This window comes from Amaranthus tricolor, chromosome 11 (genome assembly GCF_026212465.1).
Source record: "Amaranthus tricolor cultivar Red isolate AtriRed21 chromosome 11, ASM2621246v1, whole genome shotgun sequence".
Lineage (NCBI taxonomy): Eukaryota > Viridiplantae > Streptophyta > Magnoliopsida > Caryophyllales > Amaranthaceae > Amaranthus > Amaranthus tricolor.
Window position 1 is genome coordinate 23,975,016 of NC_080057.1, and position 16,787 is coordinate 23,991,802.

Genomic DNA, 16,787 nt, shown 5'->3' on the forward strand with positions numbered 1-16,787 from the left:
AATCTATAAATCTAAGTATTACTCCTGTATATAGTTTAAAAACAGAAGGGGGAAAAGTAAAAAACGAAAAAGAAAAAAAGGAAAAAAAAAAAAAGAAAAAGAAAAAGAAAAACTTGCAAAGAACAACGAAGCTTTACCACCGCTCCGGCTACAGCGTCCACAGAAATCGTCCGCCATCGTTGATCTCAATTCGGTACTGTACATTTCTCTGTTCTTAATTTCGTTTGCGATTTTACGATTCATTTCATTTTCGTAATTCGATTCTTAGTTTGATAGGAATTCTTCCACAATTGAGCTTTCTTTTGTTTCATTTCGGAACTTAGGGTATTGAATTAGATAATTATTATCCTTTTCTGAAGGTTGAAATTTGTCCATTAGGTTATTTCTTAAATAAATTCGATTTTCATAGTATTTGGTATCTTCTTTAATTGTTGATTATTTTGCTCCTTTGTTGGTTATTATTTCTGGAGCATTGTTTAAGTTTTTTTGCTGTGGTCCATGAGTTCAGTTGATGCTTTGATGAATATAATTTTTGTTTTTGATTTAGTTTTGGTTGGACGAAAAGGAATCCGATTCTTTGCTTAGCTAGATAGGTTGTGAGCTCTATTGAATATTGATACTTCATTATTTCAAGTGCTTGATCAACATGTATTGCATCTTGTTTCTGTTGTTATGACTGTGTTTCATTGTTTGTTTGGAATCTTTTATCTCATTCAAAAGGCATTGAGATCGGTGCTAATTAAAATCATGCTGCTTTTGTTGTTGTTTCTGCATTTAATGTTATGATTCCATTTTTGTTAAGTATAATTACATTTTAGGAACAAATTTCAGACAATGTTGTGGGCGTGCTTCTTGGGTTTGTCAAAGAAACCATCTTTAGTGATGATTGAGTTGGTATCTAGAATTCTAGGTCTTTGGATCATTAGTTACTTGGTTCCATTGATAGCATAATCTTGCACTTTTTGAAAATGCTGTCTAATATACACATTAACGATTTTCTAGAAAATATTATCAAAAGATTTTTCTAATACCGGAGTATCTAGTTGCGTTGTTTTATTCTTTTTGCTGCTATTATTGTCATGATTTTAACTATGCTTCTATTGATGAATGTAGATTCAAGGTTACGTCATGAAAGAGTAGAGTTCTTCTTATGTTGTAAGCATGCAGACAGCAGAAAATGCCCATATACAATGTCTTGAACACCATTGTGCTGGTAACAGAGTTGGTCAAAGCAGCGAACCACCTATAATACTTTCTTCATCTGACGATGTTACATTTGCAAAGCCTGGTAAGCCTCTAGTTCATTTGATGTTTTCTGTACAGAGTACAAGGAATCTTTGAATGTCATCTCTGAATAGGAATAAATTACAGAAAAACGACAAACACGGCAGTGGGCTGCTTGGACACGGGAGGAGGAGGAATGCTTCTTCACTGCATTGCGGCAAGTTGGCAAGGCAAGTCTCTCTGTCTATAATTGTGCAAGTGAAAGATTATATATTTCTAATAGGAGTCTATTATCTCATAAGTGCAGAATTTTGAAAAAATCACATGTCGAGTGCAAAGTAAAAACAAGGACCAGGTACCCTGAATACATGCACTTTCTTTTTCTACTTTGAGACTCTACATCTTTTTGACTAATCAATTCATATTTTTGTTTTTCAAAAACAGGTGCGGCATTATTATTACAGACTTGTGAGACGCATGAACAAGTTGCTGGGTCCCGACTTGTCTTTAGATGCAAAAAATTCCAAAGACACTAATGCTGCAATGTTGCGTTGGTAATATAATTTCTAATCAATCTCGTACTTCAATGTTGTCTCCACATTCTCTAATTCTGTATATTGTTTTGGCATATGAATTGGATATATGCCTTACCATATTCGTTTGCTACCATATATATCAGTTCCACATTGATGCAACATAGGAGTTTCTATCATATACTTTACTCCTTATTAATTATGTGAATTCTAAACTTTTGTGCAGTTTGTTAATATCCTGAATGAGCATAGAATAGTAGATAAACAAGAGAGTTGAGGGCTTCAAGAATTTACTGTTGTTTTTACTACACATTCTTTGATATGCGCCTCGTGAAGAGTGCGAATCTGATTCTTAGGATCATACTTATAAATTATCTCACCGAATAAAATGCCCATCATTTTACATGTTAACCTTGAAAATGTTTGAACCTAGACTTTTTTTGCACTTTTGAAATATGTTTTGTGTTATGCTTAAATTATTTGAACATTTTTTTGATCCTGAATTGAGAGTATGGTACTTATTTGGCGAGGTTGACCATTCACAATCATGTACGAAAGATTGTGAATCGGGAATATGATCGTGTTCTGAGGAAAAAAGCTTTCTTATGTAGGTGACCATATAATCTGGTACTAGCAGAGATATATTTACAAAAATGATGATTAGGGAAATTATACCTAGTTAATAATTAAACAAGTTTTTTGACGAATTGATGTACGAACCACTGTAGATATAAGTCTTAGTCTGAATTTTTAGAAATGTTTTGTACTAAATGTGTAATAGAAGTAGGAGATAAATGAACCTAGAGGATTAAAGGAAACTTTATGACTGTTCTTGCTATGTTCTTCATTGAGAAAGTCCAAATGGTGGTGGAATTCAGATAGGTTGATATCCCTTTAACAATTGAATGAGAAGTTGTTGGATTTTAGGATAATATTTCTATTTGTTTCTGTATTTATTCATTAAGTTAAATTTAATACTGCCAACAATTGACAGCAGTAGTTACGTTGCAAATGTATCGCCCTAAGATTGGACATCAAATTGCGAAGTATGGTAAATAAGTAATTGCACATTTTTTTCATTTGGAAAGTTGGCCGTTTATTTGGCCTTTGGATATACCTGGATGATTGAATGAAATATCTTTCATTTAATATCTCATTAAGGTTTTCTGCTTTTGTAGACAGTTTTCACCGACTTTCTGATGGCCTATGATTTAAGAATGGTTTGCTGTTTTTTAAGTGTCTCTTCATCTTTGGATATGACTTTCTTTAATTATGTTAATTAATTTTAGGTGGTCTTTACTGGAGAAGTACAGTTGCAAGGCTTCAAAGCTTCACCTGAAGCCCCGTAGGTTTAAAATTTTTGTGGAAGCACTGGTTAGTTTGAACTCTCGAGTATTTTTATTTATCAGGAATAGTTATGGAAGTAAATTTGTCATTGGAGAACTTCACTCTGCCTGCAGGAACACCAACTAATGAAAGACAGAAAAAAGAATGTAAAGAAAAGATCCCTTCAAGGAGATAGTTATTCTTCTCCTTCACCAACCACCGCTACAAACCAGAACAAGTTGTCTGGGAACGATGCTCGGGCTGTTAAAATTATTTTAATTGACAGTCAGAATGTTCAGAAAGCAGGACAAGCTAGAGGATCTTCACGGCGTAATTCAAATATGGGTGTGATTCGCAGCAGCAATAAAGGAGAGTCATCTCAGACAAAATCCAAACAGCGGCGGAAAACAGGTACAAAACTTACACCCTTTTAGTCATGTGTTAGCAATCTTGATTTTGCTGAACTAACTGTATTCAAATGATTTGAGCCTCGACCAGATAAACATGTGTAAGCTTTTTTTAAACATATTTCTTCCTCTTTGAAGCCATGAGCTGTACTGAATTTTCCTTTTTGACGTGATAGGATAATATAGCATAGTGCTCGTTTGGTTTTCAATCAACTTATAAGTTTAAACTTATCACAATGCACACATGTGCTATTCATGTCGATTTGTAAATCTTGATTGCAGTAAACCAGAAATCTTTTTTTTTTCCATGGTTTCAAAGATTTGGTTTAATATCTTTAGAAACTAATAAATTATGGTAGGTAAGTTTTCATTTCTATGATCCTGGTACTATATATATTTATTGATCTGATTTTGTTTCTCTAACTCTAGATGAGTTCAGCTCTATGTTATATAGAATGAGATGCACTAGTTACGAAATATAATAAAGGAAAACGGAATGCCACCTATTAAGTATCTGGAATGACGAGTCTGAAGTCTATTCGAAAAATTGATAACGGAGTGATAGTACTAAATCACTTGAAGATCATAAACATAATGCCACGTGTAATCCTAAAACATAGGATGAAGTTGTGGAAGAGTTCATTGACTCGGGACATAGATCATGGAGTGCGTTCGAATTTCTATATTTTTTATCCTTACGTTTTATGAATTAGCCACCCATTGAAAAGAATGCTATCATTATCGTTCACTCCTTGTCACAGTCTTCTACGACCACTCAACTTTTTTGATCATTGCAACCATCGCAAGTCAAAAGGCAGTATTACGCTGATTAATTATCCACTTGATTGTGTTTTCCACGTTGGCCTGAACCTCAAACTTGGTTAGATCAAACTTTTTATAAGCCTTTTGTCTACCTAGTGCTTAGGATCTCTGCTAATCATTGGAACAAATGATCAAGGTGGCACTTTGGGCCAACGTACTTGTGTCGACACGACATGGGATCGACATACAAACTGTGTAATCCATAGATTGGGTTACAGTGAGAGAATACGTAGATCCATGTATTGAAGGGAAAATCCATCATTAAAAGAAAAGAAACGTTGGTACTTTTAATTGCAGGTTTTTAGGTTACCTATTATACGTGGTCAGACTTGTTGATTCTCAAACTGCTTGTCTTGTCCCACTTCAATGAATTCTTGGAGCTTCTCTTATGGGCTTTCCTTTCTTTTTTTCGTCTCATTTCTACTGTACTTGTTCCCATTCAAGAGATTTTTTTTTCGTCTTTTTGCTCGTCTCGAGCTCTAAGTTTGATGAGCTATATACCTTGGGCTCGCTTGAAAACCTATATTGTGAGCTCGTCTTATCTTGAGACTCGATTTGAGTTCACACTCGAACTCAAGTTATTACTTTTTAAATTTTCATAAATAAACCCTTGTTAATATATAGAGTTTTACTTATTGTGAGAACTTGAAGTAACTAGTTCCGCTTAAGAAAGTCTATAAACTAATCTAGTAATACTTAAAACAAAGTCAAAAATATAACTTTATGCAAAATGATACAATAAATATTTATCGAGCATGTTAATGAGCTTTCCGAACCGAACTTAGGCACAAAAAAGTATTTTTTGCATTTTTAGGGTGCTGAGCTATGTATATTGCTGTCTTAGCGCCATCCCTGCTTGTAAGCTTAGTGCTTTGCATTTCTTTTCTATGGGAATCTGGCACACCTTTAACTAAATTAAGACTGGCTCCTGCCGTGGTTTACAAATATCATGTTTGGTCTAATGCAGGTATTTTGTCTGCAGCTGCATTGAAAAGATGGGAGAAGGCTGCCATGGCTGGTGTCTCCTTGGTTGCTGATGCTGCTGAGCACCTAGAGCGAACGGCTGGTGAAAATCCCACTGCAAATCAAGGTGGATATGTCTTGTTGTGCTCAGCAGTTGTTATAGTATTGCTGCTCTTTACCCCATACATTGAATGTTAAGTTTTCAAATTTATGATGAATGAATGCTTATGTAGGTGACTCGAATTGTTCTGAACAAACTGTGCAAGTGCATGTACAAGCAAAATCATCAAACATTACTAAAGGCATTGTCATGGAGGAAAATGCTCAAGCTAATGTGAAACTTACACTGCAGTTGTTCCCAATTGATGAAAGTACCAGAAAGGGTCTAGAATTGGTGAGATTGGTGTACTTTCTTTTCTTTTGAGTTTTGATGCTTAATAAGTTGAAAACAGCTAAATGAATATGTATACACTGGACTTCCATGGATGGTTGGGCAGGACAAACATAATCCACATTTGGAGTTGATTTTAAGTACACGAAAGAAGATATCTTCTATTCTGGAGCATCTTGATCGTAAGTGGGGTACTTCCGGTGTAGCATCTGGAGAACTCATGCTTTTCCCTTTCAATATCCAGAGAGAAAATCTGCTGGCATATCAGAGATGGTCTCGTGATTCAGCTATTACTGCTGCTGAAGTCTATGCCATGATTGGTAGTCCAACAGTGTTCCGATTGAGGTTTTTTCTGCCTCTTATTTCTCTTCATTTGGTTATAGCTGTGAGGTGTCAACTATTCATATTTTGAATTTCTCTTTTCTTTATGAAGGTATGGCTGGATCTATGATGCTGAGCTTCAGTCAGGCATCTCAAAAACAAGATTATTAGCTTTAAAAAATTTTAATGTGCAAGAAAATAGAAGCAAGCAAGCACTTGAGGACCAATCATTTCCACCAACAGAAGACAAGGACAACGCGGAGAAACTTGTTAATCACCTTTTAAGCAATGAAGCCTCTGATAAATATGGAAGTGCGTTTGAAGAGTCAACAGCTGCTCCTTCTGGTCATGAGAATATGAATGCTGATGTGGATCTTCAGAATAATGGTTTTGGGATGCAAAGCGTAGGATTGAGGCTACTATCGAACGATGCTTGTGATGACTCTACTACATTTGTAAATATGAAAAAGGTATTACTTTTCTTTTTTATCTTTGTAAGTGCATTGCCGTTTAGTTATATGCATTTTTATCTTTGATGCCTTCCCCATATTTCTTACTCTTCAATATTTGCTCAATTTCTATACCTTTATAATTGATATTCCTATATTATCATCGCTGATTGACCGTATGGTCCGTAGAAATCTCAATAAAGGTGACACATTGTGAATATTATTTAAATTTAATTTAGTTCTTGGTTAACAACACTTAAAGTTGACTGGGAGCTGTACTGCTGACCTATGGCATTAAAAGGTATTGAGGAGACTCTTGGATTTTGGTTCTTATTTTTCCTTTCCTAGCATCTACAGAGCTTAGTTGCTGAATTTACATTTATTCCCTTTGAGGAAAATTGGAGAACAGTCACAGTTCTAACTTGCTGCGGCTGTCAATGGTATATAACTGTTAAAGGAGTTTTTGCTGATCGGACTTTCTCATTCTTGCATTGCGCTTCTCCAATTCTGATCCATCATTATCCTTGTAGGTTGATCAGACAGCAAGAACGAGTCCAAGTTTGTCCACCGAAGAGTGGACAGATAACCTTAAAAATGTTGCTGTCAGGAATCATTTAACTGATGTATCAGATGTTATGGATGCCGACTGTGTCGAGACTCCTACTTTTAGAAGTTCTGGATGTCTTGCGGAGATTTCATTCTCTTGTGACTCATTTGATGCAGCTATCGCTGCTCATATATCAACTCATAATAAGATAGGCGGACGTGGCCCCTCTCCACATTCATCATCAATTTGGGATGCGGAAGAAACATGCGATGCGTTTTCATTTCAGAACAGAGCTGTATCTAACAACCAGGTATCGTGTTCAGCTACAGCTTTTTCTTCGGCTTCTGATATAAGGTGTTTTACAAGTTCAGCTGGGATGGACACCACAATTCAGGTTCTTTTCCCCAAGTCAAAAACTTGTGTAGGAGTGCAAGCATACATGTAATTGAAAGAAAAACTGTTTACTAGCTGAGTCTCACTTTCGTGCATACTTTTTTTTTGTAGGATTCACCTAAGGAAGTCATGGATGAGGACAATCCCTTGGATGATCAAATAGACGAGTATCCATCTGAAACCCGAGAAATCGGAGGTTCCGTAGAAGAATTTAATAGCCTGACGGATGTTTTTTGGGTACGTGTTGCATTTACATATCAAATTGTCCAATTTACTTCCAGATTCCCACCATTTTATACATGAATTTTGTTTTCCTCTTCTGTAACGAGAAAACACATCCTCTTTCCATTATCTTCCCATCAGCATAACATACTCATTGCTCGTCTATCTTTGATTTTCAGCCCGACTCTTTAGGGCCTTTAGAGCTGGATGTACCTTCATGTAAATACTATAGTGAAGATCTAATTTTAAGTGATAGCCTGAGTGGCCTAAACCGTCTTCTAGCCAGCAGCCTTGACGCGTTTCAAAACTGCACTTTCTTTGGCTTGGATGACAAAAGACCATCTTCAACCATTGGAGCTCAAGGAGGTTCTTCCTTCGCCGGTAAAATCGATACAAGTGACAAGTCTGGAGTCCAATCTCTTCAAGTATAATTTTTGAAATTCAGGAATCATGATATTAATAACTCCGTGAAAGGCTCGCCGTGATCAAAATTTTCTTTTGGTATATATATATATATATATATATATATATATATATATATATATATATATATCCTGCTTACATTTTCCCTTCACTCTGTATAAAAGTAAAATGTGAAGGACTCTATACAGAGTTATGTTCCATCCTTGATGGTGTTGCATCACTGTAAATGTATCCCAACAATATCTTATGAAAAGACTTCAGAAATTTGGATATATGAATGTTTTTCTTTTCTTAAATTACTTTATTATTTGAGATGGAATTGCCTTCTAATTGGGTTCTCGAGTGAGCATGAACTCATGTACAAATTGTTTTACTCGTAATTCCTTTGTCCTTTGAGTTTCCTACTAACGGTGATATTTCTTTACAAAATATGTTAGTGGCATAGAAAATATATATCATAATAATCCTTTTGAAATAAGTATATTAAATTCAAAAAGACTGAAAGAATATAATATAGTATTCATAAATGAAGTATAATATTGCATTGGATTCCATTTCTTGCATAATGATGCATGTATTTTTGTCATAAGAATAAGGAGAGTCCGAAAATTAAAGTAATAAGTGATGAAATATACAAAAAGAGTGATAAAATCAAAGGTTTGTTAATGTTATGGAAAATGATAACAAAAATAAGAGTAGTAAAGTGAAAGTTTTAATATGGTTATGAACTAAAACAACAAAATTAATCATATAGATTATGAGATCAAATTCTATTTCAATTAGAATATATAGGAGTACTATTTTCTTTAGATAAGATTCTGAGTTTACTTCTCACTAAAGAATTCTTACAGATAAGGAGAAAAGAAGCTAATCTTTTCTATAAGGGATGAGAATCGACCTCTTTATGTTTGAAAAAAAATCTTATGTAGTGTTAAGGAGCAAGTATTTCATTTTAAATTATAGATTTCAATAATGAAATTATAAATGAAGAATTTGAGAATGAGAAGGTCTGGGTAGTCATTTTCAAATTTTTAACTTTAACTACTTTAAAAATAATTGTGAAATTTAATTCAAATTTAAATTTGAAAATTTTTAATCTTCCAAATAATAAATTTGAGCAAATTTTAAATCTACAAATGAAATTATTATTACCAAACATGACATTATAGATTTCTCAATGTTGCTTTAATATAATTATTTTTATTTACTTCAGTTGCAAATATTTCATAACAGACTTTTTTTTTTTTTTGGTAATTGTTAATTAAATTTGCCGTCGCGGGAAACTTGTTATAATAAAACCCGCCCCTTTTGCCATCTCTTTTTTCATACTCCCATTTTACTTTTCAAGAAAGAAAGAAACATCTCTACTGGACTACTACTACTATTACTATACTATTGCATTCAATTCTCTGTTTCTTTCCTCAATTAATCATGCTTGACAATCCTGAATCCTCACATTCGTAAGTCGTAGTTCTTTCTTCTTCTTGATTTCATTTGATTTTTATTTTGCTTTTTAATTTTACTGAGTTTAATTTCTTTGATTTGGTTTTGTTTGTTTCAGAAAGGGAGCGAAGAGAGATTTTAGTACCGCGATTCTTGAGCGCAGGAATGCTCCGAATCGTCTCGTTGTCGACGAGGCTATTAATGATGATAGTTCTGTTGTTTCGATACATCCTTATACCATGGAAAACACTCAACTAGTCCGCGGTGATACGGTCTTGATCAAGGTTTAATTTCTTTATCCATTTTATTTACTTTTGCGTTTAGATTTTGATATGTTTTAGGGAGTATATGTTTTGGATTTAAGTATTTTAATCCAGTAAAAATTAATTTGAATAATTCAACATATTCGTGATTTTCCTATAATAATCAATGTATTGATTAAGTATGAATAATCCCAATTTTTATTTTTTTTGAAAGAAAAGATAAAATAAAATAAAATGTCGAAAAAATTATCAAAAAATGTTTTAAAAAATTTATGTTTTTTTTAATATTTAGATTTTTTTATGTAAATTTTTAAAATTCTTTTTCTAATTTTAAATTAATTTTTAATTTATTTTTTACCTAGCAAGTCATCGAATTGTCTAAGTTTATTCCAGTTAAATACCCCTTAAAGTTGAGATTATTTATGGTTAATCTATTCCAGTTAAATACCCCTTAAAGTTGAGATTATTTATGGTTAATCAATAGGTGAAATTATTGTAGGAAAATCATGAAAAAGTTGAATTATTCTAGCTAATTTTTTCTTTAATCTATTCTATGTTGGAAGTCATATGAAGAGGAATGTAATGTAATTCGTATAAACAATTCACTTTTAGGTTCCAGATATCTTCATTTCATTCAGGCATGTAAATACCTTTCTAAGTTTTGCTTATTAAATTTTTTAGATTTTCAAATTACTGTAGAATTAGAATGTTTTTCTTCCATAAAAGGGAATTATTGGGATGATGGAAACGGAAGTTGTTCAGAAATAGGAATTTTCAGTCAATGCTCTATTGATGGAAACTTATTAAATGACTTGGATTGGATACATGTTTGGAGGTTTTTTAGCACAATTATAGATGCTATGACTGTTGAAAATACTTCACATGTGAAATAAGATTCCACATTTATAAAATAGTGTTTTGTGAACTAGCATATATATTAAGTGGGCTAATTCTCCTACTGTCATATGATTTTGGGAAACAATGAACCTCACCAAGTATGTGCAAGTGAATGCTCTTGACCCATGGGTTTGGGTGTCTCGTGTCCATACGAGTGGGCCATGTTAAGATTATGTGATGAATTGTCACGGCCTAATAATGACTATGTTCTGCTTTCTGCTGGTTTTTCTGCAATTTTAGATGTTGAGGTTACTCATTGTTACATGTTTATCTTTGATTAGTGCAGGAGAACTTATGTTTTCTGACCGTGTAATATGGTTTATGGATCTTTGAATAGTGTTTATGGGGTGGGTTTCCATTTGCCTAGATTGTTTTTTCTTTAAAGAATAAACTTGCAATAAAGCTTGAATTTCGGTGTTGAATGGTGATGTAATAAGCAGAGTTAGCCATTCAATTTAAATTCAATGAATATTATATGGATTTTAGTTGAAAATTTGTTAAGAGTTTATCAATGGAGTGCCTAATGGTTGAAAAATAAGAGTCATGGAGTTTCATGTTATATGGCTTTTATGATCAAAAAGCCAACTGAACTGTTTAATGTGAGTTATTGAAATTTTGATTTATGGAAGTTTGAAGTTGTGCTTCCTTAGTAGACTTGAAAATAGAATTAGATCCACGAGAGAAGGTCTCACTTAACTTTGTTTAATGCGCTTGAACAAGTAGTCTGAGTAGATCAAAATTACTTCACAAATTAAGTTGGTGTTTGGCAAGGTACTAATTTAAATTGCATTTAACGGTAATGATAACTGTTAGAACTTTTAGCATTCAATATTAAAAATTATGTTTAAAATATTCACGATATTTTTTTGACAAATATTCTCTTTTGATTTTTTCCAACTATAATGACAAATTATATTTCAATAGCTGCCATAACAACTCATTTCCGAACACTGATACTTTAGACAACTACTTGGACAGTTATAAGCAAGCTGTTACAACTCTACAATTAACGGCAACAATTTTTAACTCTAATGGACCCTGCCTAAATAAGATTGACTTAGATACTCCCTCTATTTTCAAATGTTATCCTCATTCGCTTTTTTCACAGCTCCCAATGCAAACTTTAAAATCAAATAATTTTAAGTTTGAAAATTCTAAAAAGTTGATATTTAGAAAGTATACATTGAGATGAATCTAACAAGATCCCACATGAATGTTTTTTCTTATATCTCAATGAGAAATCGTAATCAAAGTTTGACACTAAAATTCAAGAATTCTATTTGATAAGAATATATGAAAATAGAGGGAGTAGTTCAGTAGAGTGGGTGGTAGGGGCTATCATAATGTTGGTTGAGGGTAGGGGAGCAGCCAAGCAGAATAGGATAAGAGTTTTAATGAGTTGTCAGAAAGAGATGACCAGGTTACATTTCATGTAGGACTGTTATGGGAAGATGTCTTCCAAATTTGGGATTACTCTAACTAACTTAGTTAAGAAGATGGCATGTTTTTGCGAGAGGATTTCAATATTGACTTCAAAATCTGGTTTTTGGAAACTTTTTAGGGAAAAAAAAGAAAAGATACAATATGCATTGTTCTTGCCGACGAGGCATGTGAAGAACCTAAGATTAAGATGAACAAGGTTGTGAGATCAAATTTAAGTGTGCGAGTTGGTGATGTGGTTTCCGTACACCAATGTCCCGACATGAAATATGGAAAGCGTGTCCATATTCTTCCTATCGATGATACTATTGAGGGTGTCAATGGGAAATTTTTTGATGCATACCTGAAACGTAAGTTTCCTTTATTGTATATCATTTCAAATTCCTACAATATTGTTGTGAAGATGCGCTGAAAACATTATTAAAAATATGTACAATACATTTCATCACGTTACCTTAATGCTATTTTGTGGCTCCCACCTAGGTCGAGGTTTGGGAGTACGGTTATGTGCAATTGTACTCTTGGTAGCAAATATATGTGCAACTTTACATAAAAGTGCTCACAATTTAATGAGACATTTTAATATAGTCTATTATACATCATTAAAAATATACGGATTTCTGTTTTTTCCTGCTCTTTAGTTATGGCTACATGGGCTTTGACGATAAGAAGTACATTGTCATGTTGAGTAAAATTTTAACTTTGTTATGTTGGCTAAGCGACACTTGGAAGAAGATAACAACAGCATAGCACAGCTTTTGAGATATCTCATGATTCATTAATCATTATTGCAAATTAAAGCTCAAGTATTAAGCTCAAGTATTACTTTTGTTGAGTCCTTTTATTGGGAGCTAACTAGCTAAGTAGGAAGTTTTTCTGTTAATTTTCTTTTATAAAAAACATTTGTTGTATTAGACTGAATTGCTACAAGTCAATTATGTCTTCTATTTTCTGATCCTCAAGGGTTCTTTATGGGTTAGTTTCTCTTAAATTAACCCTTAAACCAGCCAAGTCAATTGTATAGGAAAGCCAAATCTCTCTATTAGGACAGAGAACCAATTCTCTAGCCTGATGAAGGGTCTTTAGAACATTTGCTAATCATCTATGAACTATAAATATGAGAACTTTAGAGATGTGAATTCCTAGTATCAGATTTAATTAACAAGCTCTCCTAATGGTTTAGAGCTTATGATATGGAAATATTAAAATCAAATTGAACATACGTTCTGTAAATTTCTCATTGCATGTTATGCAACCACTTATAATGTATTGATGGGCTGAGCTGAAACTCCATACTATATTAGCTTCTGTCTTATGTAATGGCCTTGATTTAGTTCTATGTAATCCTCTTCAATGGTTGAGTTGCTGAATTGTTTTTGTGGCGTGTTTCAGCTTATTTTACTGAAGCCTACTGTTCAGTAAGGAAAGGAGACTTTCTTCTTATTAGAGGAGGAATGAGAAGTGTTGAATATAAGGTCATTGAGACTGATCCTCCTGAATATTGCGTAGTTGCCCCAGATACTGAGATCTTTTGTGAGGGTGATCCTATTAAACGAGAAGATGAAAATAGATTAGATGAGGTTGGCTATGATAATGTGGGTGGCCTTAGGAAGCAGATGGCCCAGATTAGGGAGCTTGTAGAACTGCCATTGAGACACCCAAAGTTGTTCAAATCAATTGGTGTCAAGCCACCTAAAGGAATTTTGCTCTGTGGACCTCCAGGGTCAGGAAAGACTTTAATAGCCCGTGCTGTGGCGAATGAAACTGATGCATTTTTCTTTTGTATTAATGGGCCAGAAATCATGTCAAAATTTGCTGGGGAAAGTGAAAGCAATCTCAGAAAAGCTTTTGAAGAAGCAGAGAATGATGCCCCTTCCATCATTTTCATTGATGAATTTGATTCAATTGCTCCCAAGCGTGAGAAAACCAATGGAGAGATTGAGAAGCGTATTGTTGCTCAACTCTTGACTCTTATGGATGGGCTTCAATCATGAGCACATGTTATTGTTATGGGGGCTACTAATCGTCCTAAAAGGTTTGGTCAATTTGACAGAGAAATAGATATTGGTGTGCCCGGATGAAATTGGTAGACTTGAGATTCTCCGCATTCACACTAAAAACATGAAGTTCTCTGAAGTATGAACCTCTATTTTTCCTATAGAAATTGCTGTTAAGAGTTATCAGCTTTGTTAATATAGTTTCTTGTGTTCCTTTTCATCCAACAGGTTGATTTAGAAAGAATTTCCAAGGACACACATGGTTATGCTGGTGCCGACTTAGCTTATTTATGTACTGAAGCTGTGTTCAATGCATCAGAGAGAAGATGGATGACATTAATCTGGATGATGAGACTATTGATGCTGAGATCCTTAATTCCATGGCTGTTACGAATGAACACTTCCAGACTGCTCTTGGGCAGAGCAATCCATCCGCTCTGCGTGAAATGGTTGGTTTATGCTATGATTATTTGATTATTAACAAATCCCCTACTTAATTTGTTTTTATTGATTATGTATTTATGTACGGCTTTTGGTACTTCAGGTTGTGGAAATTCCTAATGACACCTTGGCTGACATTGGTGGCCTTGAAAATGTCAAAAGAGAGCTTCAAGAGGTGTGCATGTCCTTTATTCCCTTATGTTCTTTCAATCATGTACCAGACACTTATTTCTATTTAATACTGTGACTTTTAAACACTCTTGGATTTCTTACTGTAGACTGTTCAATATCCTGTTGAGCATCCTGAGAAATTCGAAAATTTTGGGATGTCGCCTTCTAAGGGAGTGCTTTTCTACGGACCTCCTGGATGTGGAAAGACTTTGCTGGTGAAGGCTATTGCTAATGAATGTCAGGCGAACTTCATCAGTGTAAAAGGACCTGAACTGCTAACAATGTGGTTTGGACAGAGTGAGGCTAATGTTCGAAAGATTTTTGACAAGGCCTGTGGTTCAGCACCATGTGTTTTGTTTTTTGATGAGCTTGATTCAATTGCAACTCAGGTGTGTACACATAATTGTTTGGTTGAACTTAGTTCTTCACTGAAGGAAACAGGTCTTTCTACTTTGTGTTTGAGTTGATAGTAGTGAAATTTATGAATTTCCCCGTCCAAGTAAATTCTTTTTTTAGGCTAACGCCATTTAATCCTTAATATTCTATTTTAATTAAGGGCCAAACAGAACACTTTTTTGTTGTTTTTACTATGTGATTTACCTTGCATGGTCTCCCATATTTATGATGCAACTTGTCATCTACAAGTCTCTTACAATCATGTGTCTGTGGGTGTATTACAGAGGGGAAGCAGCGAGGGCGATACAGGTGGTGCTGCTGACAGGGTTTTGAATCAGCTGTTGACTGAAATGGATGGCATGACTGCCAAAAATACTGTTTTTATCATTGGAGCAACAAATAGACCGGATATTATTGATCCAGCTCTTCTGAGACCTGGTCGTCTTGATCTATTCCTCTTCCAGATGAAGAGTCCCGCTTATCCATATTCAAGGCTGCCTTGAGGAAGTCCCCTATTGCCAAAGATGTTGATCTTAGGGCATTTGCCAAGTATACTCAGGGCTTCAGTGGGGCCGATATCACGGAAATATGTCAGAGGGGCTTGCAAATATGCTGTTCGAGAAAATATCGAAAAGGTAAACATATATCTAGCTTTTATCGAGTGAATTTTAGTCCACGCTCTGCCTTTGTCAAGGAACCTAAGCTTTTGGTTAAACTGGTTCCTTGACATGGTATCAGAGTCCTTTGGTTGAAATGTGGATATAGCACAAGCCCTCCTCATACGTGACGCTAAATATTTCACTTTAAATGTTAAACTTTTGGTTAAATTGGTTCCTTGACAGCCTTTCTGTGTACCTTTTGGTTCTTCAAATGAATGTTTCTTTTTCATGAAATCCAGTATTTCGTGCTGCGATATAATCAAACTTGAGGTTTGTTTTCTCCTTTACAGGACATGGAAAGTGAGAGGCGGAGAAGTGTAAACGCTGAAGCCATGGACGAATGTGGAGGACGAAGTCGCTGAAATCAAGGCTGCTCATTTTGAGGAATCAATGAAATATGCTAGGAGGAGCGTTAGTGACACTGATGTTTGAAATATCAGGCATTTGCTCAGACCTTGCAGCAGTCGAGAAGGTTTGGCACCGAGTTTCGTTTCAACACCAACACTTCTAATGGTGGGACTACTGGTGCAGACGCTTTTGCTGCTTCAGCTGGTGGAGCTGATGAAGATGATCTCTATAACTAAGCTTTTCTTGGGTTTTCGACTTTTCGTATCAATGTACTTTGTAATTCGTTGAAGAGAATGTGTCGTATGTAGTTAAGGCGATCTTGTTTTCATCATTTAACTGTAGAATTACGTCCCCAGAGCAGTTATTGTAAATTGTTGGAAATTTTCTTTTAACTTTCTGGGAAAATAGTTAATTGTTAGACATGTATATGTCATGTTTGTTTTTAAGCCTGTTCTTGTGAGACTTTTTTCTTATCAGTCTTGTTACTTAAAAGATTCTCCGACTCATAGTACCGTATTCATGGTTGATGTTGAAGGATTATTTGGGGGCAGAGCTGTTGCTATGTTAGGAGTTAGGACTTAGGATCAAGGAGGGTCTACTCATGACTCAAGTGAATCGAAGCAATATCAAGTTTTGTATGAGACTGTTTCACCGTGAGAAAGGTTTGTACAATCTCATACATTCCAACCACTTGATCATATGATTGTAAGT

The 16,787-nt window shown here is 34.6% G+C and overlaps 1 protein-coding gene and 1 pseudogene across 4 annotated transcripts; both read left to right on the top strand.

Annotated features, from left to right (window-relative positions):
• Positions 1-17: 17 nt before the first annotated feature.
• LOC130827600 (TSL-kinase interacting protein 1) lies at positions 18-8,151 on the top strand. 4 transcript variants are annotated; one of them, XM_057693363.1, is made up of 14 exons: positions 18-193; positions 1,114-1,288; positions 1,372-1,454; positions 1,532-1,579; positions 1,669-1,778; positions 3,047-3,131; positions 3,218-3,494; positions 5,280-5,402; positions 5,509-5,669; positions 5,773-6,011; positions 6,100-6,457; positions 6,967-7,377; positions 7,488-7,613; positions 7,778-8,151. In XM_057693363.1, the coding sequence occupies exons 2-14, from the start codon at positions 1,162-1,164 to the stop codon at positions 8,027-8,029; spliced, it is 2,400 nt and encodes a 799-aa protein (XP_057549346.1). In that variant the 5' UTR covers positions 18-193; positions 1,114-1,161; the 3' UTR covers positions 8,030-8,151. The 4 variants fall into 4 exon arrangements, with proteins under 4 accessions (XP_057549346.1, XP_057549349.1, XP_057549347.1 ...); XM_057693366.1 differs by having other exon boundaries at positions 6,967-7,293; XM_057693364.1 differs by having other exon boundaries at positions 5,295-5,402.
• Positions 8,152-9,375: 1,224 nt separating this feature from the next.
• Positions 9,376-16,519, top strand: LOC130827601 (cell division control protein 48 homolog E-like; annotated as a pseudogene).
• The last annotated feature ends 268 nt before the right edge of the window (positions 16,520-16,787 follow it).